General features: G+C 42.7%; 1 protein-coding gene across 1 annotated transcript; it reads left to right on the top strand.

Moving 5' to 3' along the window:
• The first annotated feature begins 212 nt into the window (after nucleotides 1–212).
• On the top strand, nucleotides 213–20,615 carry DHCR24 (24-dehydrocholesterol reductase). Its single transcript, XM_005284871.4, has 9 exons — nucleotides 213–535; nucleotides 8,722–8,877; nucleotides 10,894–10,999; nucleotides 11,515–11,633; nucleotides 11,724–11,987; nucleotides 14,548–14,691; nucleotides 15,640–15,837; nucleotides 16,926–17,104; nucleotides 18,190–20,615. Exons 1-9 carry the CDS (start codon nucleotides 305–307, stop codon nucleotides 18,341–18,343), a joined length of 1,551 nt encoding a protein of 516 aa, XP_005284928.1. The 5' UTR covers nucleotides 213–304; the 3' UTR covers nucleotides 18,344–20,615.
• Nucleotides 20,616–23,506: the final 2,891 nt, after the last annotated feature.

Raw genomic sequence — 23,506 nt, 5'->3', positions numbered from 1 at the left:
ACAGGTAAGTCGGGGGGCGAGGGAGGGGCTCTGCGAGGGGTGGGGGCACAGGTCAGTCGGGAGGCGAGGGAGGGGCTCTGCGAGGGGTGGGAGCACAGGTTAGTGAGGGGGGTAAGGAGGTGAGGGAGGGGCTCTGCGAGGGGTGGGGGCACAGGTCAGTCGGGAGGCGAGGGAGGGGCTCTGCGAGGGGTGGGGGCACAGGTTAGTGAGGGGGATAAGGAGGTGAGGGGGGGCTTTGTGAGGGGCAGGAGCTGAGGGCAGGGCAGGACTGCAGGACACAGGCAGGGTCTTCTAGGGGCCCGAGATGGACCCCTTGCTGTCGCTGGGTGCTGGGCTCCTCCTGCTTGCGCTGTGGGTGCGGCACAAGGGGCTGGAGTACCTGCTGGTCCATCACCGCTGGGTCTTCGTCTGTCTCTTCCTGCTGCCCCTCTCTGTCCTCTTCGACATCTACTACCAACTGCGGGCCTGGGCCGTGTGGAGGCTGCACAGCGCCCCTCGGCAGCACGGCCAGCGTGTCCGCCACATCCAGGCACAGGTGAGGGCAAGGAGACCATGGGGTGAGGGTGAGGGGAAACATCGATGGGGAAGGAGGTGCAAGGGGTGGCAAGAGGGAGGAGAAAGCCGGGGGGTTGAGGGAAGAGACCCTGACTGCCTTTGGTGATAAGCTCAATCTTAGATGATTATAAGATCCCTTTTTTTTAGACCATGTTATTTAACTTGAACTAGCTGTTGTGGTTTAAGAAAGGATCTTTTCCAACTTCCGGATGGGGCCTGAGAGGCACATGTTGGCCTGGCTCCTGTTAGAAGCTGGTGCAGAGACTCAGAGACTCCGTCTCTCTCTCTGACATACTGCCATAGTTAAGGTCAGCACTGGTGCTCAAGATGGAGCTTTGTGGATATAAACAAGGGAGCTGCTGATAGGATGCTCTCTATGAGAGTTCCTCAATTTTGGAATTTACTCGTGTCGCTGGTCCAAAACAGTCTGAATTCGATAACCTTCAGGGCATCTTTCAAAACTTATCATTTTCCCCAGGCAGTTGAAAACTTAGCAGGGCCATTGCAAAGGTAGGGAATTGTTCATTCTTAAATTAAATGTATTCTTACATTATTAATTCTTAAACTTGTTTACAAGAATAGGTTGTTGACCGACTGTTCAAACGCCAATTTGGAGGACAGAGGACTGCTTTTTGTCTGGTCCCTACCTCAGGACCTGTCCAGGTGGGGTAGCCCTACCAGGAGTTAAAGCTCCCACTGGCATAGCTCACAACAGGGTCACTAGACCACACAAGCCTTTCCCAGGGAAGTCTGACATTTCAGAAATAGCCTGGTTCTCTGATGCTGGGTTATCTTAAATTGTACTGTAGCACTTTGGGTGCATTTTTAAGAAAGGACACCCGAGTGTTTGGATAGGCACCCTTTTTATAAATCTAATTGCAATACTGGTGTATCAGGTACCAGCTCATGCCACGGCTGTAGTTATCAGCTGAGCACTGTCAAATTCATAGCTGGAAACCAGACCAGCTCAGCTGTATGTTAGTATTGTTCAAAATAAGTGTTAGACTTGCAAAGTTGTATTTAGACTCTACAAAATGCATTAATCTTACTTGTAATGTCTGGATCCCATGTTATAAGGTAATATGTAGGTTTCCTTTTACACCTGTAAAAATGCCTGCTCTGAACTTGTGAACTGAGGCAGTAGGAGTGATTCCCCTGCCCAACAAGAAGGATTATCAAATCTAAGTGAGCATTGTGAAGCATCACGATACAAAAATTGGACTAATGGCCCTCTGACTCCCATAAAGGTGCTTCGTGAATTCTGGATGAACAAAATAACATGAACATTCTTCATCTCTTTGCCGTTTGGACTCTCACAGGGCAGGAATTAGGAAACAAAAGCAGAGATGCCCAAGGTCAACATGAGTTAGCCTTAAAAGACATTTAGTGCTGACAGAGTACTACAACTCTGTCACCTTTTGGAACTAGATTGTAACTCATTTGTATAAATACGTTGCCTGCTTTAACCTGTAAATAACTCTCATTTCTTTTTCTTAGTTAATAAATCCTTAGTTAGTTTCCTATAGGATACTCCTGGGGGAATTCTGTGCATGCGCAGAATTCATGTCTGGCACAGAATTCTTTTTCTGCTCAAAAAATACATTCTGCCTGAGAAGTGCTGCAGTTCTATCTTTCACCCACCAGAGGCCACTGTGGCATCAGAACAGACAGCAGCGGCTGACTGGCAGTAACAGTCAGCAGCTTTCAGAGTAGCAGCCGTGTTAGTCTGTATCCGCAAAAAGAAGAACAGGAGTACTTGTGGCACCTTAGAGACTAACAAATTTATTAGAGCATAAGCTTTTGTGGACTACAGCCCACTTCTTCGGCTGCATTCATCACAGCATCCTGCCTGTGGAGCCAGGTTAGGAGGCACAGGATATGGTGAGGGAGGGTAACAGACAGAGTGGGGCACACAGAGCTGCTGAGGGGGGGTCACAGACTGGGGTTCAGAAGGGCTAATGGAGGGACAGACTGCGATAGGGGCTCAGGAGCTAGTGGGATGACAGCATTGAGCCAGGGACCACACGGGGATGGGTCGGGGAGAGGGTGCAGGGATACATGGGGATGGGGCAGATATGCCTGACTGAATGGGAGAGGCTAAGGCTCAGTAAGGGTCTGCATGAGGGAGGCTCCCCAACAATCCCTCCCCCCCAAAAATCTGTTCCATACTTCTCCCATGCACACCCAACAACCCTCCCGATTCATTCCCAAGCCCCTTCCCTGTCCCTCAGCTACTCCATTACCCCCGACTCCCCCAAGCCTTTGCACTGTTTCTGAGGGCTACAGGAAATATGTTTCTATATTGTAGTTTAAATGAATTGCTCAAAGTTCTGTATTAATTTGCCTAGTAAGGAATCTATTTGTAAAAAAAAACCCATTTCTTGAATTTTTTTGTCTCTTATTACAGATATACTTGCTGACCAGTATTTTGAAATAAATGACCAAAATAATTGAAACTGGCATGATTATATTGTTATTTTGACAAATAAAATATGCAGAATTTTACATTTTTTGGCACAGAATTACCCTAGGAGTATATAGGATTGTCTACAAATGTTGTCTTTGGTATGAGATCTGAGGTACAAATTGGCATAGGGTAAGTGTTTCTCTTGGGACTGGGAGCAACCTGAATATTTTGTGATCTTTGGTATAAGTGACCATTTATCACTAAGTCCAGCTTGTCTGGGTGTCAAGATAGACTAGAGTGCCCAAAGGGACTGTCTGTGATCCCATGGTAAGATCGTTATAGTGCTTCAGGAGTTCACATTTGTTATTGGATTAGGAAAATCTGATCACAGAATATACAGCCAGTTTGGGGTGTCTGCCCTGCTTTTTGACAGTCTGCTCTGAGATTGGCATTCACAATCATGAGCTGCTCCACATAGCATGACACTAATAATGGATTTTTTTCAGTTTGATATGTTTCCGGTGTGGGGGGATGGGGTCATTTATGTAATAGCTTTAACAAAGGGCTTAACAAAGACCTCAGTGGTTCAGGAGCCAAATTAGCGATCAGCATTACTCAAAAGAGCCACAGCAGTGGGAATTCATTGTTTCATTTACTACAGTACTCTATATTCATATTTAAACAGTGTGACGGGAAATATTTAGTTTATATATAAAATTCTCATAGCAAAATGATTGACCAAGTATTATTATTTTATCAACTAGAATTAGTTAATAACCATAAGCATCCTGATTGGTTAATAACTTTGGTTAATAATTAAATCATACTGTTTTAATATCATGTGCTGCAAAGAACCTCATGAGACACATTAAAGAGCAACCTGTGGCTCGCAAGCCTCAGTCTGAGTATCACTGAGCTAGACAAATACAGACTGGAAATATGGTATACATTTTTAATAGTGAGGTTAATTAAACAATTTACCAAGAGTTGGGGTGGATTCTCCATCACTGACAATTTTTTAAAACAAGATTTGATCTTTTTCTAAAAGATACGCTGCAGGAATTATTTTGGGGAAGTTGTATGTCCTGTGTTACACAGGAAATCAGACTAGATGATCACAATGGTCCCTTCTGGCCTCGGAATCTATGAATTGGAGTTGGTGAATACTTCTCTGTTTATCTGTCTCTTTCTGTAATGTTCATTTGCAAGTCCACATTTGAATCCAGTCTTTGGTGCCCAATTACAGCAAGAGGATATTAAGAAAAAAGAAAGGAAGACAATGAAATTGTATCAATGCATCTCTATTTTACTCTGCAGTTTACATTGCTGCACAAAAACAATGCAATATGCCATCATACCCATAACTGTGTATATTAGTGAGAACTGTCTCCCTGCTCTTTCTCTATTAGATGTAAGAGTAATATGTAAATTGGGCACAGATCACTGTTAGTCTAAATCCTTCCCCAGTTCGGACTAAAGCAACCTTAGGTTATGGGTAAGGCTTAAGATTTTGTCACAGATATTTTTAGTAAAAATCACGGACAGGTCACGGGCAATAAAAATTTTTTTACGGAAGCCTGTGACCTGTCCGTGATTTTTACTAAAAATATCTGTGACAAAATGGGCAACTGCGGGGTCTCCACACCGCCTGCAGCAGGTGGGCAGCTGCATGGACCCCAGCTCAGAGCTCAAGGGTCCCCCGCCGCCTGTGGCTTGGAGCTCCGGGGTCTCCCTGCCACTCAGAGCTCTGGGGCCCGCATTGTCCGCAACAGCTGGGAGTTGCGGGAGCCCACGGCAGCCAGGAGCTGTGGGGTCCTCCCAATGTGGCTCGGAGCCTCCTGCTGCCCACGGCAGCTGGGAGCTCCCCGGGGCCGCTGCCACCCACAGAGGCCAGGAGCTGTGGGGTATCCCCACTGCCCAAGGCGTGGGGCCTCCAAGCTCCGAGCAACCATAGGTAGTGGGGGGACCCTGCAGCTCCCTGCCGCCACTGGCTGAAGTCACAGACTGAAAGTCACGGATTCCATGACAGAATCATAGCCTTAGTTATTGGTGCGCAAAAAAGTTATATTACTGACAATAAATGTACATTGTTATTACTAAAACAACAAGTATATATTTACATATCCTTACCTTGCCAATAACGTATATTTTTCATATAGTACTTTACATTTTAAAATCACTGTGGATACATGGCTAGTCCTAATAAATACATATACCGTAAAATGAATAAACCTGTACAGTCTCTTTGTTCCACGCTGAAGTCTTTCTTTGGGATGTTTGTATAGATTTCGACACTCCCACCAATTGCTTTTTTTTCCCTGTATGAAATTAGTACTTGATTACAGAATTGCATCCTTCTGTGCTGATGCAGTTGCAGGGCTGGGGCCATAGGTTACACAACTCTTAGAAATTTAATGGAATTTTAGGTTTCTTTCCTTCTCTGTGCTTTGGGTTTGGGATTCTATATGGGAGCTCTTGAATAAACTGTAGTGTGAATAACTGAAAATTCAAAATCTGGTCTCTAATACAGTTCTTATAAAAATCATTGTATGCCTATTATCCCTTGCTGGATGGCTTATTTAATATTGTGTATTAATATTGTTTTTCTTCATTTCTGAACATCCTACATTTAATTATTAGTTCAAATACATAATTGAGAATGGAAGTAGGTCAGGCTGTCCGGAGTGGCTAAGTAGGGTGAGTGCCAACCTCAGGGCATTACAAACCAGGGCACAAACTCCAAACTGGTTGTGAGTTCTTGTACAAGGGTTTGCCGGGGGCTCGACCCTCTCCAGGGCGGTGGGGAGCCACACCGGCTCACTGCACACCGTTGAGCTTGGGGAATTTGTCCAGCCGGGGGGGGGTGTCTCCCTCGGCAGCCCTTGCTGTAACCGGAAGAAACATGGTAAGCCCAGCCCTGGCTCAGGGCGGGGCAACAATGCTAAGTCTGGGCTCTGGCCCTCAGTCAGGGCTGAGCAAATAGCAGTACAAACCGTAGCTAGCCCAGGCCCTAGGTCAGGGCGGGGCAACAAACACTGGCTCGGGAGCTCAGGCCCTCAGTCAGGGCTGAGCAACAGCAATAGGTCCCAGCCTCCTCAGGCTAGGGAGAGGGGGAGTCTGCCACCCATGAGTTGGGTGGCGGGGGGGGAACGCAGGCCCTCCCACTCCACTGTGTCCCAGCCCGGGGCCCTAGCAGCGACAGAAGACCCGCTGCTGTCGGTGGGGATGGCTGCAACATACCGACATAGGCTTTGGCAGTGCTGCAGCCAGACTGGGGTTGGCTGCCCCCGGGCTACTTTCACACTCCCCCTTGGGGCCTACCTGGGTCCTGGTGTTGGCCTCTGGGAGATCCAGGACCATGGGTTCTTCGGGGTAGGGGTTGATCGGCTGGCCCGGCAACTCCTCTGGGTAACGAGCGCAGGGCAGGTCCGGCAACTCCTCCGGATAGCGGGCACAGGACAGGCCCGGCAAGTCTGGGCGGCCACCTTGGGCCATGGGGGTTTCCCAGTCGCAGGCTGGGCTAGAGACGTCTGGTCTCTCCGGCGGCTGGGTCTCTACTGAGCTCTGAGGGCGAGCCTTTATACTTCCGGGTCGCCGCCTGACCCTTTGAGGGGCGGGCTCAGAGCTCCCTAGCTCCGCCCACTCCGGCCTCCAGACGGGCTCTTCCCCCTCCGGGACGGTGGGGAGTACTGCGGAAAGGGATCTGGGGGTTATAGAGGATTGCAAGCTAAATATGAGCCAACAGCGTAACACTGTGCAAAAAAATTAATATCATTCTGGGATGTATTAGCAGGAGTATTTTAAACAAGACTCAAGAAGTAATTCTTCCATTCCACTCTGCACTGATAAGGCCTCAACTGAAGTTTTCTGTCCAGTTCTGGGCACCACATTTCAGGAAAGATTTGGACAAACTGGACAAAGTACAGAGGAGAGCAACAAAAAAGATGAAAGGTCTAGACAACATGACCTATGAGGAAAGATTGAAAAAGTTGGGTTTGTTTAGTCTGGAGAAGAGAAGACTGAGGGCGGACATGATAAGTTTTCAAAGACATAAAAAGTTGTTACAAGGAGGAGGGAGAAAAGTTGGTCTCGTTAACCTCTAAAGATAGGACAAGAAGCAATGAGCTTAAATTGCAGTAAGGGAGGTTTAGATTTGACATTAGGAAAAACTTCCTAACTGTCAGAGTAGTTAAGCACTGGAATAAATTGCCTAGTGAGGTTGTGGAATCTCTGTCATTGGAGGTTTTTCAAGAACAGGTTAAACAAACACCTGTCTGGAATAGTCTAGTTATTGCGTAGCCCTGCTTTGAGTTCAGGGGATGGGACTAGATGACCTTTTGAGGTCCCTTCCAGTTCTATACTTTTAGGATTCTATTATATGTAGAATAATATAGTTAAACACTATCAAATTGGGGCAGTGCGGGGAGGTTTTCACTTACAGTTTTGTTAGATTTTTGTACTTCACAGCATCAGTTTAATCATAATTGTGACAGCGATGGCAGTTTCCTGCAATATCCCCAACATACTTTATTGAACTAGCTTTAAGTATCTTAGGAGTTCATGTTATTAAAAATGCAAATGTTTATATATTATTGTGGTATCGTATGTAACATCTGAAACCCTGGGAAGTGTTATGAGGAAGGCTACGATTTAGTCATGGGTATTTTTAGTAAAAGTCATGGACAGGTCACAGGCAATAAATAAAAATTCATGGCCCATGACCTGTCCATGACTTTTACTAAAAATACCCATGACTAAATCTTGTGGGGGAGCGCTGATCGGGAGGGAGTCCCGGGGGGGGGGCGCTGCTCCTGGGTGGGGCCAGCAACACCAGCTGCTGGGGCCACTGCGCAGTGGCTGCTCTGGCTGCCCTTCGGGACTGCTGTTCAGGTGGTCCCCGGGGCTAGCTGCCCAGGGCCGCCTAAGCAGCAGCCAGTGCAGCTGGCCCCTGGAGCCAGCTGCTTGGGCCGCCCCGGGGTCAGCTGCACTGGCTGCTGCAGAAGTCACGGAGGTCGCAGAAAGTCATGGGATCTGTGACTTCTGCAACCTCTGTGACAGACACGGAGCCCTAGTTATGAGCTTTAAAGGACTGTTTGAAATAAGGGGCCAAGACAAGAATGAACTTTTAAAGTTAAGTAGGTTTCCCAGGAAATCTCTAGGAGAAAGGGTATGCAAATACAATTACTCTGGTTATAGAAGAACTCAGCCTTTTGAAGCTTTGTCTTGATGTTGGGGCAAAGGGGAGAGAGAACCTTTCTATCTGTTGATCACCTGTTACATGAGGACAGAATTAAAAAATATATATAAAGAAGGGATGTTCAGATACATGAGTGGGCTTGCTGTGAGCTAACAACTGTTTGCTGGCCGGAGCCCTGGTTGAAGTAAGAGGGTGATCTCGGGTAAGCTTATTACCATGATTTTAGGTTCTTCTATAGTTAATGCTTTTCCTTAATAATAAATGTGCTTGCTTAGAAAGAGCTATGTGATAACTTAATTGTGGCAATTACACTATTTACCATCTCTGAGGAGAAAAATAAAGCAAGTCTGCAGAGGCAGTCTAACTTTGCTGGGAAATTCACAATGCAGGCTGGGAGATGCGCAGCCTCGAAACACCCTGGTTAGGAGGGAGAGAGATGCATGTCTCTGCCCTAGTGGAGTCAACAGCTGGGGAGCTGAAAGCTTAAGAATGGGTGCCCTTGCTGGACCACGAGGAGGAATACAGGTGCATTGCCCTGAACTATGACAATAACCTTTTACAGGTGCAGGAATGGAAAAATGAAGGCGGGAAAACATACATGTGTACTGGCCGACCTGGCTGGCTAACAGTATCACTTCGTGTTGGAAAGTACAAGAAGATTCATAAGAATATAGTGATCAACTTAATGGACATTCTAGAGGTAGACATTGAAAAACAGGTAATACTAAAAATTTTACATTTAATACTAAAGTTTACAACACTTTATTATGGTTATTGCTTAAAAGGACACTAAATTCCCTGAAGGTAATTGAAACCCACTTATTAAAAAATTATACAAATCCAAGAGCGAATGTTCTCATGTCACCCTTTTTTAATGTGAAAAGTGTTGTTGCTTTTTCAGTCCTTTTGGACTTAAATATTCCCTTACAGTGTTAGAAACCCAAACACATCTGCATTGTGCCTCTGCATGGGAAACAGACAATCTTAATAGACCCATATTCTGAGTGATCAGGAAATATTTGGATTCTAGAAGGGAGTTTTTTCTTGCAGGGAGAGAAATGAGTGGACACAAGATGCACAGTAGGAAGGCTATTAGGTGAACAGATCTGGTTGAGCCCATCTGTCATATTGGTTCTTTTTTTGTAAACCCTCCACTCTCTACAAAATTTCATCTTTTCTTTTCTTTTCTCTTTTCTTTAAAAAAACAACTTTCCAACTCTAATAGGTTCAAAGAACCTTCCAAATGTGAATCTGTTCACTGTTGTCGTCCCATGTCTGCCTAGATATCGAAACAATGGCTTTGAAAGAGATGTGAACTGCTTTACTATCTTTTTTTGTGCAACTTCCATGTTTTCTGACAAAGTGGTTGAGATGATGGGAGGATTCACTTCCAACCTGTTTTATGCAGCACCACCTTTCCATCAGCAGTAGTCTGGTTTCTTAACACTACTCTCACACAAAACAGCCTTTGTCTATACTAGAAAATTGCATCAATTTAAATTAACTTTTAAATTGATGTCAAACTGGTACAAACTCGTAGACCGTTAACTTGATTTTAAACTTTGCTTGTATCAATTTAACTTTATTTAGTGACTTTATTAACAAGTATGCTTAAAACTAGGTATTTTCATGAGTTTAGCTAGATTAACTAACTAAAATTGATTTCAAGTTAAACTGGTAACATTTTCTAGTATAGACAAAGGCAGAGGGAGGAATCTGTACCGGATGAATGTAATCTCATAACATAGGAACTGGAGCACTGACTGTGACTGTTCGGTATTCTGTGCCTTGTCCTCCTCATATCATCAAAGAGCAATCCTTCCTGAACTTTCCACCACGTACTGAAGACAGGGTTTGGGGAAACTCCAAATATAATGGTAAAATTAATATATATTTAATGCTCTGTTTGGGCTTTTTGTTAAGTGTGGTATATATTATGAGGAAGACCTTTAAAATATCTAAAATTAAACTATATTATCCTTTAATAAACAAGGTCTAGTTGTGTCAGAAAACTCAATGCCCATTAACATCAGTTGGAGTTGTACACCTTTAGAACACCTTTGTATCTGATTTCTGATGATAGAGATTCTGAAACTTTTTGGAATACTTTCCTCTCCTCACTAGTGGTGACACTTCTGCCTGTTCTGAAGTGTTATGATAAATCCTTGATTCAAGGCACTAGTGTCAAGTCAGCACATCAAAACTAGACCTTGTTTATTAAAGGATAATATAGTTTAATTTTAGATATTTTAAAGGTCTTCCTCATAATATATACCACACTTAAATAATACATGTACTTGATTTGTGCAAATCCCGTGGGTAGTTACAAACTGAAGTTGTACAACCATAGGTACACCTTTGCATAACCCCAGCTTCATGCATATTGCAGGATTTGTGCAACTAAGATGAGCCTGCAAAGTGTGCACACACTTTTCCATGAAATGTATGCCATAGTAAACCCACTATGAATATCAGATTTTGAAAGGAGTGCATGGCGCTTTTTAAAAAAAAAATGAAACGTGTTTAACAAGCTGAACTCTGAAAGATTAGTTTGACTTACGTTTTGGAGATTGAACCTCACTCTTCTTTTCAAGATGTGGTAGGTGGAAGGGGGAAACAGTCTCTTAACTATTTTTAGTTACACTCGTGAGTGTCTAAATTAAAGAGCAGAACTGATAATAAGAAGTGCAATCAACATTTGTGTTAATTAATACTTGAATGCTTTCTCTCTTAGGTTGTCCGTGTGGAACCGTTGGTCACCATGGGGCAGTTGACAGCACATCTGAATCCTATGGGCTGGACGCTTCCAGTAGTACCAGAACTTGATGATCTCACAGTAGGTGAGGATTGTTTATGATAAGAGAGCATGACTTTTGCTGTATATTAAATAGCTTTTTATGCAGTTTACTATGTTGTTCAGTCTCGGTTTCTCAGAAATATATATATATTTTAAATTCTTGCTGAATTTTGTATTCTGCTATCACACATTATATATAGAGACAAGGTGGGTGAGGTAATAACTTTTATTGGCTCAACCTCTGTTGGTGAGAGAGATAAGCTTTTGAGCTTACACAGAGCTCTTTTCATAAGCTTGTCTTTCTCACCAACAGAAGTTGGTCCAGTAAAAGATTGTGTCTTACCCACCTTGTCTCTCTAATATCCTGGGACCAACACAACTACAACAACACTGCATATGTTATATTTTAGACATGCACCTGCTCTTTAAAACTGCTACCAGAAATAACATGAAAGACTTCATTTTCCAGAAGCCTTCTTTAATTTTTTCCTCTCTGTTCTTAAACCATTTTCATTTTAAAGGGAAATATGTTTCAGTTGATTACATTCTCTTGTTCAGGTGGTCTGATCATGGGAACTGGCATTGAGTCTTCATCCCATATCTATGGACTATTTCAACATACCTGTTTGGCCTACGAACTTGTTCTTGCTGATGGAAGCCTTGTGAGATGTACACCAGTAAGATAAAATGTTATTTTGCTATGATTTACAATGTTATCAATTGTTGCATGGATAGACATCTGATTTAGTATGATGTACTTTTTGCAGACTGAAAATTCAGACCTATTTTATGCAGTGCCTTGGTCTTGTGGTACTCTGGGATTCCTGGTTGCTGCGGAAATAAAAATAATTCCTGCTAAGAAATATGTAAAATTACATTACAAGCCTGTGAGAGGTTTGGAAAAGATCTGTGAAAAATTTACTGAGGAATCTAAAAAGAAAGAGAATCACTTTGTGGAAGGACTGGTGTACTCCTTGGAAGAAGCAGTCATTATGACAGGAGTCTTGACTGACGAAGCTGAAGACAGCCAGGTAACTAAAAGGAATCCTATTCTTAAATAAGATTTTTAGTTCTCTTGCATGTAAAATATTCCAGTGCATGACAGTAAAACCAAAACTGTAATAGGATCAGTACAAGAGGTATATTTTTAATGGATATTGAATTTGCTGGAATGGTCGAATATACTTAACATTCGAATTTTGCAGGTAACTATCAATTCAGGCTGTAACGCATACATTTCCTAAAGTGATAGGTCTTTTCCTATCTCTAGCTTACATCAGCGCCGCTGCTTTTCAACTCCAAGAAGAAAAGAACCAACTTGAACAGTATATAGCAACAACACAATGCTTTAAGATAGGAGACACATGTGGAGGGAGATAGTCACACTGCAATTACCCAAACTAACATCTGACTAGAAAATCAGGGTTAATGTTAACAAAAACATGCCATGGGTCTCTTTAGTGGCAACTCTTCTGAAATGCTGACCGCTCTACAGAAACACTGAGGCCTTTGGTTCATTACTGGCTTGAGAACAGAGTAACATCAGTTCCCATACTCAACTTTCTTTGGGCAGGCCAAACCTTATTTTAACTCATCCTTAATGAGGAAAGCTTATGAGACACACACATTGGCACACTATAATAATTACTCCTGGGGGAATTCTGTGCCACTGCTGATGTGCAGAACTCATGTCCCCTGCACATTTTTTTTGTTTTCCTCTGATGGGGAAGCAAAGAGAAGCTGCGAGAGGGGTCATGCACCTCCATCGGCAGCGGTCCCGAGCGAGTGCATCACAAGCAGCCGAGAGAGACGTAAATCACTGCCTTGGAGGGGCAGACCTGGGCAAGCACGCGAGACTCACTCTCGCTCACTATCGCGGTGCGCTTGGCGCAAAGGGACAGGGCCCTGGGGTGATTCTGCGGCAGGCCCGGCCCCTGCGCATGTCAGGGTCAGGTGCAGGCTCACTGCTGAGTCCATGTCCAGGGCGGGGGGGAACTAGGGGGCTGTAGGGTGATTCCCTCCCTCCCGCCTCCCTCTCCACCCCCCCCCCCAAACCTCCGTGTAGCCAGTTGACTGTAGTCCTCACTGGGAGGCAGCCTCAGTGCACACCCCATGTCCCCATCACTGCGCCCATCCTGCAGTGGCATGGGGCTCACACAAGCAGCAAAACTGGAAAACTGAGGGGAGCCTTGGCCAGGAGCACTATTTAGAGAGGGCAGGGGGGCATCTTCCCCCGCTCCCCTCCGCCAGGTTTCTCACCAGAGGTCTGCTCATGGCACACAGCCCAGCTCCAGGCAGAACTCTTACCTGCAGCGATGTGCAGGCAGATTCACTCTTCCAGGAGCTGAGGTTCTCCGGCTGCAGCTTCTGCAGTCAGTTTTCTGCACTGTCCTAGGGCCTCTGGCGGTGGGGCTGGCAAGGAAGGGATCAGTCAGGCTGTGAAGGGAGAGCACAGGGTCCCCAGTGGTGGTGGGAGGAGCATAGGGTACCCCGTGGTGGGGGTGGGTAGGTGGGAGCATAGGTACCCCAATGATGCGGGGGGAACAGAAGGGCCCCAGTGCTGGGGTGGGGAAGCAGAGGGACCACAGAGCTCCCAGTGGGGTGGGGGAGGGGGAAGAAGGGTGGGAAAGAGGAGTCAAGCTCCAGGGGAAGGAGAGGTGAGGACATAGGGCTCTGCCCTGAGGGAAGGGGCAGTGAGTGTGGGAGAAGTAGCTGAGGGGGAACAGTCCCTGGGGCAAGGATCTTGAGGGATGGGGAGCTGAAGAAGGGTGGGAGGTTAAGAGCAGCTAAATGGGTCTTGGGGTCTGTTTGCCCTCAGAGAAGCAGGGAGAATCCTCACCTCTCCCTGGGAAGAGATTGGGGACAGACCCCATTAAGCTAATGCATTCTCTCAACTGATTAACCTGCTCTCTGCCTTCTTCTCCATCTGGTAACTTATAACTTGATCCTGCAGTGAGGATCCGTGTGGGTGCAGAGGTTTCTTTAACTCTCTACTCCTGGGGGAATCTTTTGTTGTTGTTTGTATTGTTACAGACATACTTGCTGGAGGTATTTTGAAAAAAATTCCAAAATAATTGAAACTGGCATGATTATATTGTGTTATTTTGACAAATAAAATATGCAGAATTTTAAAATACTGTGTGCAGAAGTTTTAAATTTTTGACACAGAAGTTCCCCAGGAGTAAATAATACTTAATAATACCTAGCTCGTAAATGTTTATTCAGTAGCTTTCTAAGTGCTTTACAGAGGCGGTCAGCATTATAATTCCCATTTTACAGATGGGGAAGCCGAGGCACAAGTACTTGCCCACAGCCTCCCAGGAGACCAACAGCAGAGCCAGAAGTAGAATCTAGGTCTTTTGAGTGCCCATCCAGTGCTTTATCCACAAGGTCACACTACAATATGAAAATCATGTTTAAAAAGTTCCAAACACTTTCTTAGCATTAAGGCTGTTCTTTCCTTAGTGTAATTCCAAAGCGAAAAAATCTGGGGGCACCATGAACATTTATATTACTGAATTTTCAAGTAAGGGATAGTTATTCTTTATATTGGTGTTTGTTTGCTGATATGTAATATATCTTTATTTTCAGATAAACAGAATTGGTAACTACTACAAACCATGGTTTTTTAAGCATGCGGAGAAGTATCTGAAGGCTAATCAAACTGGAATAGAGTACATTCCCTCAAGACATTACTACCACCGACATACCAGGAGTATCTTCTGGGAACTCCAAGTAAGACTTTAAATATAAAGAAGATTTTAATATTTGTTTTGGGGTACTTTGTACATACTCACTGCACAGCCAATGTTCTTTTCCCTTAGGAGCCACCTATGTCTGTCATAGGTGAGTAATTCCTTTCCTTAAGACAGAAAGAAATCCATATGAAGTGGTGGCAGATTTAGGGATTTCTCTAGTGACAATGTCTGTTTTTGCATTCCTTTCTGACTTTTTTATACAAATGTATGACTGTAAAAGATAATGGGGGGGGAGGAATAGCTCAGTGGTTTGAGCATTGGCCTGCTAAACCCAGGGTTGTGAATTCAATCCTTAAGGGGGCCACTTAGGGATCTGGGGCAAAATCAGTACTTGGTCCTGCTAGTGAAGGCAGGGGGCTGGACTCAATGACCTTTTAAGGTCCCTTCCAGTTCTAGGAGATAGGATATCTCCATTAATTTATTTTATTTATTTTTATAATATCACCAGCACCTTCCCTTTTTAATTTCTCTTTTAGGCCCACATTCAAGAAAGCACTTAAAAAACTTAGAACATGCTTGATAAAAGCTAAAATAAGTACTTTCCTGAATTGGGACTTTAAAAAGATAAACCAGGAAATTCAGTGCAAAAACACAAATGCACACTTACGGCTGAGAATTTACTCTGCCTAAATGTGCCCAGCTGTGCCCAGGGTTGCTGTGGAATCACTACTTTGAATTATTGTCTAAATTATTGTCATAATAAGCATTAATGTAGAATTTTACACTACATAAGTCCCCATTGTTGAATTTAGGGTTGCATGTTGTTCGTACCTGTATTAATGTAGCCTAACATGACTATCAGCAATTAAAACTATTGAAAGAAAATATGATTTAATGTTGCTCTCAAAATCCAAATTCTGAAATATTGATTTTTCAGCTCACGTGATTTTACTAGCAGGTTTTTTTTTTCCATTTTCTCTTAAAGGATATCATTCCCTTTGGCAATAACCCTGTTTTTCGTTACCTCTTTGGCTGGATGGTTCCACCAAAAATCTCACTATTAAAACTGACACAAGGAGAAGCTATTCGAAAGCTGTATGAGCAACATCATGTTGTACAAGACATGTTGGTCCCAATGAAAAGCCTTGAAAAATCTATCAGTACCTTCCACAGTGACCTGAATGTAAGAACACATTTCTCTAAAACCTGGTAAATGGAAGATTGCCCTATGAATGGTGATTATTGGCATTAGTATGCAGTTGTGCCTGTTGCAGAAAATATACATCAGTATGCTAAATTTGAGAGAATTTTGCCAGCTAATTAAATACTATTAGGTGGCAGGTAAAATGAAAATGCTCTAACAAAACGAAGCAAGAAAAACTTGAGATTCAGAAATAACTGATTTTGTAGCTTTAACTCACAAATTTTAAAAGAAAATTCTATCACTTTATCCTTTTTACTTGGCAAAATTGGAAATCAGATTTCTATTTCTGCAGAATCAGTTGAGTCCCGAAAAGAGTGTTGGGAATTAACACTTGCTTTCCAAGTCATTGACTTCAGTTGTTTCAAGAAATACAGACTTATGGACTTGAACTTTGGTCTTAGCGGGCACCAGTAAAATGCCTTTCACCTTTGGTTTTACATGTAATTTAAATCTAAATATATGTTCAGTAAATGACTTGGGATCTGGGACAGTTTTTCATTAGCGTTTTAAAGCTATTCCGTTTATTATCTAGATCGGTGTTTCTCAACCTGGGGGTCATGACCCCCAGGGGGGTTGCGGAGAAGTTTAGGGGGGTCGCAAGCAGGGTTGCTGTTAGGGGATAGGAATCAGGGCAATCGTATGGAGCCCCATGCCACAGAGGGCTCCACAAAGCTAATTTATGCCTCAGCCCTGTGCCACAAGCTTAAGGTAGGGGGGGTCACAATTTTTTCAGGGAGTGGAGGGGAGTATCATGATTTATTTTTTTTAAGTCCAAAGAGGCTTGCCAGCACAAAAAGGTTGAGAAACACTGATATAGATAATCGGAAAATGCAACAAATTATTGCACTTTCTTTTTGCTTTTTGGTACGGTATCTTATTCAACTTGTGTTAGTTTTACTATAAGGTGAAACTAGTTGGAACAGCAGAATTTAAAAGGGGCATCAGTAGAAGTTCTGTACTGAAAATTGGAGAAGAGTAGTGCAATTTTCTCTCCATTTTTTCATGCTTTATTAACAGACATCTGATATTGTACTGTTAAAATTGGTGATACAAAATTATCTTTGCAGGTTTACCCACTGTGGTTATGTCCTTTCATATTACCCAATAATCCTGGCATGGTCCACCCAAAAGGAGATGAAATGGAGCTCTATGTAGATATAGGAGCTTATGGAGAGCCTAAAACAAAGCAGTTTGAAGCCAGGGCATCTATGAGACAAATGGAAAAGTTTGTAAGAAACGTGCATGGGTAAGAGTCCTAGTGTTCAGGATAGCACCATATAACTTATTGCCTTGCAGCTTAATCAGATTTATGTAACTTTCAATTATTACAGTATTTAATTACTGATTCTGATTTTATATATTCAGTATGACTGTCTTTTTTAATTTTAAGCATTGCTTGCTTACAAAAAAACATGCTGGTTGAGATTCTGTGCTGTGCCTATACGTAGCTTAGAATTTGCATCTCAGAGGGAGTGGTGGCTTTAAGATGTTTTTGAACCCTCCAGATATTGGGCTGCTCTAGGGGCTGGAAAGGCCTCCCATGTAAATTAAACAGCCTGTCTGCTGTTTAGGGGTGTGTCTGCATTACAGCAGCCTCTCCTGGTTTCCCTGTAGACTGCAGCATTGATTGGAATCGCCTTGGAAGGAAAGCTTTATGGCTGTCCTCTGTAGGTCATGCACCAAGAGATTTTGCCTGGGCCACTAATGGGATTTTTAGAGCCTCTTTGTGCCACAGTAGTCCTCTGTAAAGGAGCCAGAGCGGAGCTGGGGACCTCACCTACAATTTTGCATAGACTGATGCCAAATCCAGTGCTCTATGGTTTGGTAGCAAAGTCATGAAGCCTTTCTTTCAGAAAAATAAACTATTCCACAATATTTAAACTGTCAATGGAATTTACCCAAACATATTCAAATGTTGTGTATCTGCTATTTACCTCTCTGTATTAGTGTCATAGCAAAACTAATTTTAAAACAATTCAAGACACTAACTGGGAAAGAAATCATTTGAAGTACACTAATAAATTTTAAAAGCATTTTTTCATATTTTAACTTATCTCCCCACCTCACCAAAAAGTGATAATGGAATGTTCTGTTGGCTTTTCCGTTGTACATCATGACCACTTTTTCAAAAGAGATGTCAGTGTTCAGCCATCAGACTAGCTGAATAATTATCCAATATAATTTATAGTAATTAATCTGTACATTTGTTTAAAAAAAGTATTTCAAAATATTTTGCAGTGTATCCTTACAATTTATAGCTTCATTTTTTTCCTACCTAAAATTTTGCAACAGTATTAACATTTAATTCCTTATCCCCTCTTTTTCTTTCAGTTTCCAGATGTTGTATGCAGATTGCTATATGAACCGTGAGGAATTCTGGGATATGTTTGATGGTTCACTATACCACAAGCTGAGGGAGCAAATGAATTGCAAGAATGCTTTTCCAGAGGTGTATGATAAAATCTGCAAAGCAGCACGGCACTGAGTCTGGATAACCTAAGTAAGCAATCAGGGAAGGATGGATTTACCTGTAGTAGTCAGTATATCCTTATAAAAGCTTTATCACTGTCCAAATAAGCTCATGTTGATGTTAAAATACAGATTTCTATTTTATAAATTCACATTCAATAATTGTTAGTATGTTTTAAAAACAATTTCCCCAACTCATAGTAATTTCATTTCAGGAATCTAAATCCTAGCCTACCACCTCTCTTTGTAGCTTAGTTGCAGACATAGCGATGTAGATGTAAATTTACATATTTCTAACTGTAGGGGGGGGGGAATTTAGAAAGACAAAGATACTTAAGTAAATCAGTTATTTATTGCAGTGTACATCTGAGGCAGGTAAGAAGGTCACAAAATTAGGTGCCAAAGTTGAGAGAATTATTTTCAAATTAATTATGACTTTAAAAATGTCTATTTCAAATCGGTAACTGGTGCAGGGTTTAAACTTAAAAGAAGTCAAAAGTTAACACAGTTTAGAGATGGTTACTGAAATCTTCAAAGTAAACTCACATTACTAATGCAGGTAAATAAATGGTCATTGACAAAGGTCTTAATTTCAGATCTGAATATCAAAGTTTGAAGAAAATCCATTTTGCTTGTGCCTATCTGATTTGTACTGATTCTGTTTATAAATGTGTGAGTGGTCATGAGTTTTAGAGATCTTCTTTTTTTAATTAATATGATTAATATGATTTGAAGAGGAAACATTTTGGCTTCCTAGACTACTGAAAATCTCTGCTGCTATTCCATATAGAAAAGTATTATCTATAATTTGTTACTTGTCATATTTTACTTTTTATTATGGATAATTTTAGTGCCTTATAAGTATTCAGTTGGAGAAGATATGGGCCATTTCAGACCATTCTATTTTTTGGGTGGGGGGAGGGAAACTAAAGGGCCCGTTGTCAACATTAATAATTTAGTTATATAAGGTCCATTTGAATAAATATTGGTGATAAGTGTAGGGGACAACCTAAAATCCAGTTGTGAGGTGGAAGTTTGAAATACACAAAACATGGCTCTGACTTTTTGCTTTCCATTTTAGCTGGATTAGTTTGATAGGTTTTAAAAAAAAGACCCCTTCAACCAACTGAAGAAGAAATAACATTAGAAAAATCTGCAGAGGGTTTACTATTCAAGCCCCTTTTCTAACTGTGTGTTTCATGAGCATGGAAACGTTTTGACATTGCATATGGTACAACATTTTTTAAATTGAGTCCACATCTGGTCCAAACTACTTAAAGTTGTTGTTTTAACATTTGTTGGGCTTGTGGAGAAATGTATGTTCTTGCATTCTGCATAATGTGAAAACAGTTATAAAACAATTGCCAATGGGGGGGGGGTTCCTTTTTATGTTCTAGTTCAATGCTAAACCAATGATTGTTTAGTGATAGATGGACATTTATAATACAGATTAAACCACTGATAAGGCATTAATGGAAAATAAACTTGGTCATTCACTTTGTGATGCATACTGGGCCAAATTGCAACCTTGCTGGTGCTGCCATGCGGGAGAGTAAAGGGATATAAATCATCCCCTTAAGGCCCTGTGTATGCTGTCCATACTTTGTGTGTCAGTCCAGGGGGAGACATAACCAATGCAGAACAGGTACATCCCCCTCCATCCGCATACATGAGTGCAACTGGGTGGGGATTGGGTGGGGCCCAGGCTCAGCCCCCCCTCCAATGTGCAGGCCAGCACAGCTGTGTCAGCGCTCCAGAGGATGTATGCTGTGCCAGGTATAGACCTTGGAGCAAGGGCTACTGGAAAACAAATTGTGATTGTGTCATAATCTACCTTCCAGTCTGCTCCTGGGGCAGCACAATAATGACTGCCCTTTTTTTCATGGCAAAGCCATGATTTCACCTGCATTGAGCGAGAATAGGTTCACTTAGCTTTTAAAAGACAATATTAAAAAAAAATAAAGGATATGCAAAGATATTAAATCAAAATAGTATGTCTCTAACTTGGGTATTCATAGCCTTTAGTTATACACTGTATTTGTTGCTTCATAATTTGCCTTTGCAAACTTTTGGTACAACATGATTTTAATGTTGTGTAACTATGGTTATCGTGAACACACACTCTCTCTCTCTCTCTCTCTCTCTCTCTCTCATATATGCACATTGCTGCTGATGAAGTTTGAAATTCTTGGCTGTATGAGCTGTTACAATTAAAAATATAACCAGTTGTACTGTTAAAATGTTGGTTTTTTATGGATGACTAAATAAAATATGTTTTAAAAAATCAATTTGTTCTCTGCTGTGCTTTTGGCACTGTTACTGGGATTGCTGTGAAAAAGAGGGCTATTTGGAAATTACAGCATAGAATGCAGTGAGATTGTTGAGAGACTGGGGTCGCAGTCCTGCAAGCTGCTTAATGTGAAGACCTCTTGAAATCTGTGGGGCTCCATCTCGGCACTGGAGCCCACCCAGGCAGAGCGGCATACAGGATTGGGGCTTGGATTTTTAATTGCTCTCTAGGTAAATATTGACCCAACTATCTTTAAACTTCTCTTAGGAGTCTAAATAATCATAGAGTCATAGGACTGGAAGGAACCTCGAGAGGTCATCTAGTCCAGTCCCCTGCACTCATGGCAGGACTAAGTGTTATCTAGACCATTCCTGACAGGTGTTTGTCTAACCTGCTCTTAAAAATCTCCAATGATGGAGATTCCACAACCTCCCTAGGCAATTTATTCCAGTGCTTAACCACCCTGACCGGTAGGAAGTTTTTCCTAATGTCCAACCTAAACCTCATTTGCTGCAATTTAAGCACATTGCTTCTTGTCCTATCCTCAGAGGTTAAGAACAACAATACTCCCTCCTCCTTGTAACAACCTTTTATGTACTTGAAAACTGTTACCATATCCCCTCTCAGTCTTCTCTTTTCCAGACTAAACAAATCCAATTTTTTCAATCTTCCCTCATAGGTCATGTTTTTTAGACTTTTAATCATTTTTGTTGCTCTCTTATGGACTTTCTCCAATTTGTCCACATCTTTCCTGAAATGTGGCGCCCAGAACTGGACACAATACTCCAGTTGAGGCTTAATCAGCACGGAGTAGAGTGGAAGAATGACTTCTCGTGTCTTGCTTACAACAGTCCTGCTAATACATTCCAGAATCATGTTTGCTTTTTTTGCAACAGCGTTACACTGTTGACTCATATTTAGCTTGTGGTCCACTATGATCCCCAGATCCCTTTCCCCAGTACTGCTTCCTAGGCAGTCATTTCCCATTTTGTATGTGTGCAACTGATTGTTCCTTCCTAAGTAGAGTACTTTGCATTTGTCCTTATTGAATTTCAACCTATTTACTTCAAACCATTTCTCCAGTTTGTCCAGATCATTTTGAATTTTAATCTGATCCTCCAAAGCACTTGCAACCCCTCCCAGCTTGGTATCTTCCGCAAACTTTGTAAGTGTACTCTCTATGCCATTATCTAAATCACTGATGAAGATATTGAACAGAACTGGACCCAGAACTGATCCCTGCAAGACCACACTCGTTATGCCCTTCCAGCATGACTGTTAACCACTGATAACTACTCTCTGGGAACGGTTTTCCAACCAGTTTTGCACCCACCTTATAGTAGCTCCATTTAGATTGCATCTCCCTAGTTTGTTTATAAGAAGGTCATGTGAGATGATATCAAAAGCTTTACTAAAGTCAAGATATAATAATGCCAATCATCTTTGTTGTTCCCCTCTCTGCATCTTTTTCAGGACAATCTCCTTTCTTTGTTAGTGTGACCAGTGTTCCAAATGGGGTCCAATAAGTGCTGGGGTGGTGGATTAATTCTGTCTCCTTAATATACTCTTTAATTAAACATTGCAGTGAACTGAAGGCTTCAGTGACTTTCTTTTGTTAACTTAGACCTTTTTCTTGATCAGGATGGCATGTAGCTGTTACACTGGGTCTTGGCTGCAAGACTTCCTAACTTAAATTTTTCTGAACTGCAATGAATTTGCCGTTTGCTGGCCCAGTCACCTGAACAATCTAAATTCTTTTGGATCAGACTTGCATCTTTGATAGAGTTTGGGTTCAGGTCCACAAAAGGGACTTGGGCCCCTGGAAAATCACCGGAATACCACTGTGATCCACAAAGCCATGTTAGGTGCCTATGCTCCTATACAAGGAATAGCGAGAGATAGGCACCTTCGAATGAAATCCACAAAGCCAGCACGCTGGGCGGGGAACTACCTAAGGTAGCCAAAGGAAGATATTGATGATAGGGGTGTGTCCTAAACCCTGCTCCTCCCACAGAGATAGGTGTCTATCTCTGTCTGTGATCCATGAACTGGAGGAAGATAGGTGCTCCTCTGCCTAAGTCATGTGTGGGGCCTGATCTGATAACCATGCTCACTGGCTACCTAACTATACAAAACAGCTGGCCGGGGGAGGACCTTCCTTATGAGCTTCAGCCTAAGAGTTAGAGGATTCTCTCAGGATGTGGGAGACCACTGGTTCAAATTGCCCCTTTGCTTGATCAGAAGGGGTTTGAACAGGGATCTGCCAACTCTCAGGGGAATGCCCTAGCCACTGGGCTATAGAGTCATTCTCACTCACTCTGGCCCAATTAATACTTAGTTACACAATTAATAGGAGAGTTAGGGAGCCCTACATTGGACTATTCCATAGTGCAGTGATTCAGCCACGCAACTGAGAGTTGGGGGGAGGTCCCTGTTCAAATCTCTTCTCCTCAAGCAGAGGGAGAACTAGAAAGTGGTCTCCCACATCCTGAGTGAGTGCTGTAACCACTGAGCGAAAGGTGACAAGGGAGGTACTCCCCATGCCATTTTGTTTGGAGCTGGGCAGCTTCTGAGTATGCCTACCGGATTAGGCCCCACACATGTCTTAGGCAAAGAAGCTCCTATCTTTCTTCTGCGATCCTTGTGCATCACTCTGGAGCTTAGGCTGCCGTTGGTGCCTGGACATCTAGAGCAAGGCAGAAGTGTGCATGTCCAGAGGCAGAAACGGACACCTAGGGAACTTCTATTGCAAAACCAGGTGCCAAGTGAGTTTCCGCGCCTACAGGGTTGAACGTAACCAAGCGAGGGTTTTGTGGATCACAGTGGTGCCTAAAAATGGGGATTAGGCGCCTAAGTATCATTGTGGATCTGGGCCTTGGTTCCTATGTT

The sequence above is a fragment of the Chrysemys picta genome, chromosome 8, assembly GCF_011386835.1.
Source record: "Chrysemys picta bellii isolate R12L10 chromosome 8, ASM1138683v2, whole genome shotgun sequence".
NCBI classification, from domain to species: domain Eukaryota; kingdom Metazoa; phylum Chordata; order Testudines; family Emydidae; genus Chrysemys; species Chrysemys picta.
Note: the sequence above shows the minus strand (reverse complement) of the source record. Positions and strands in the feature narration are given on the sequence as shown.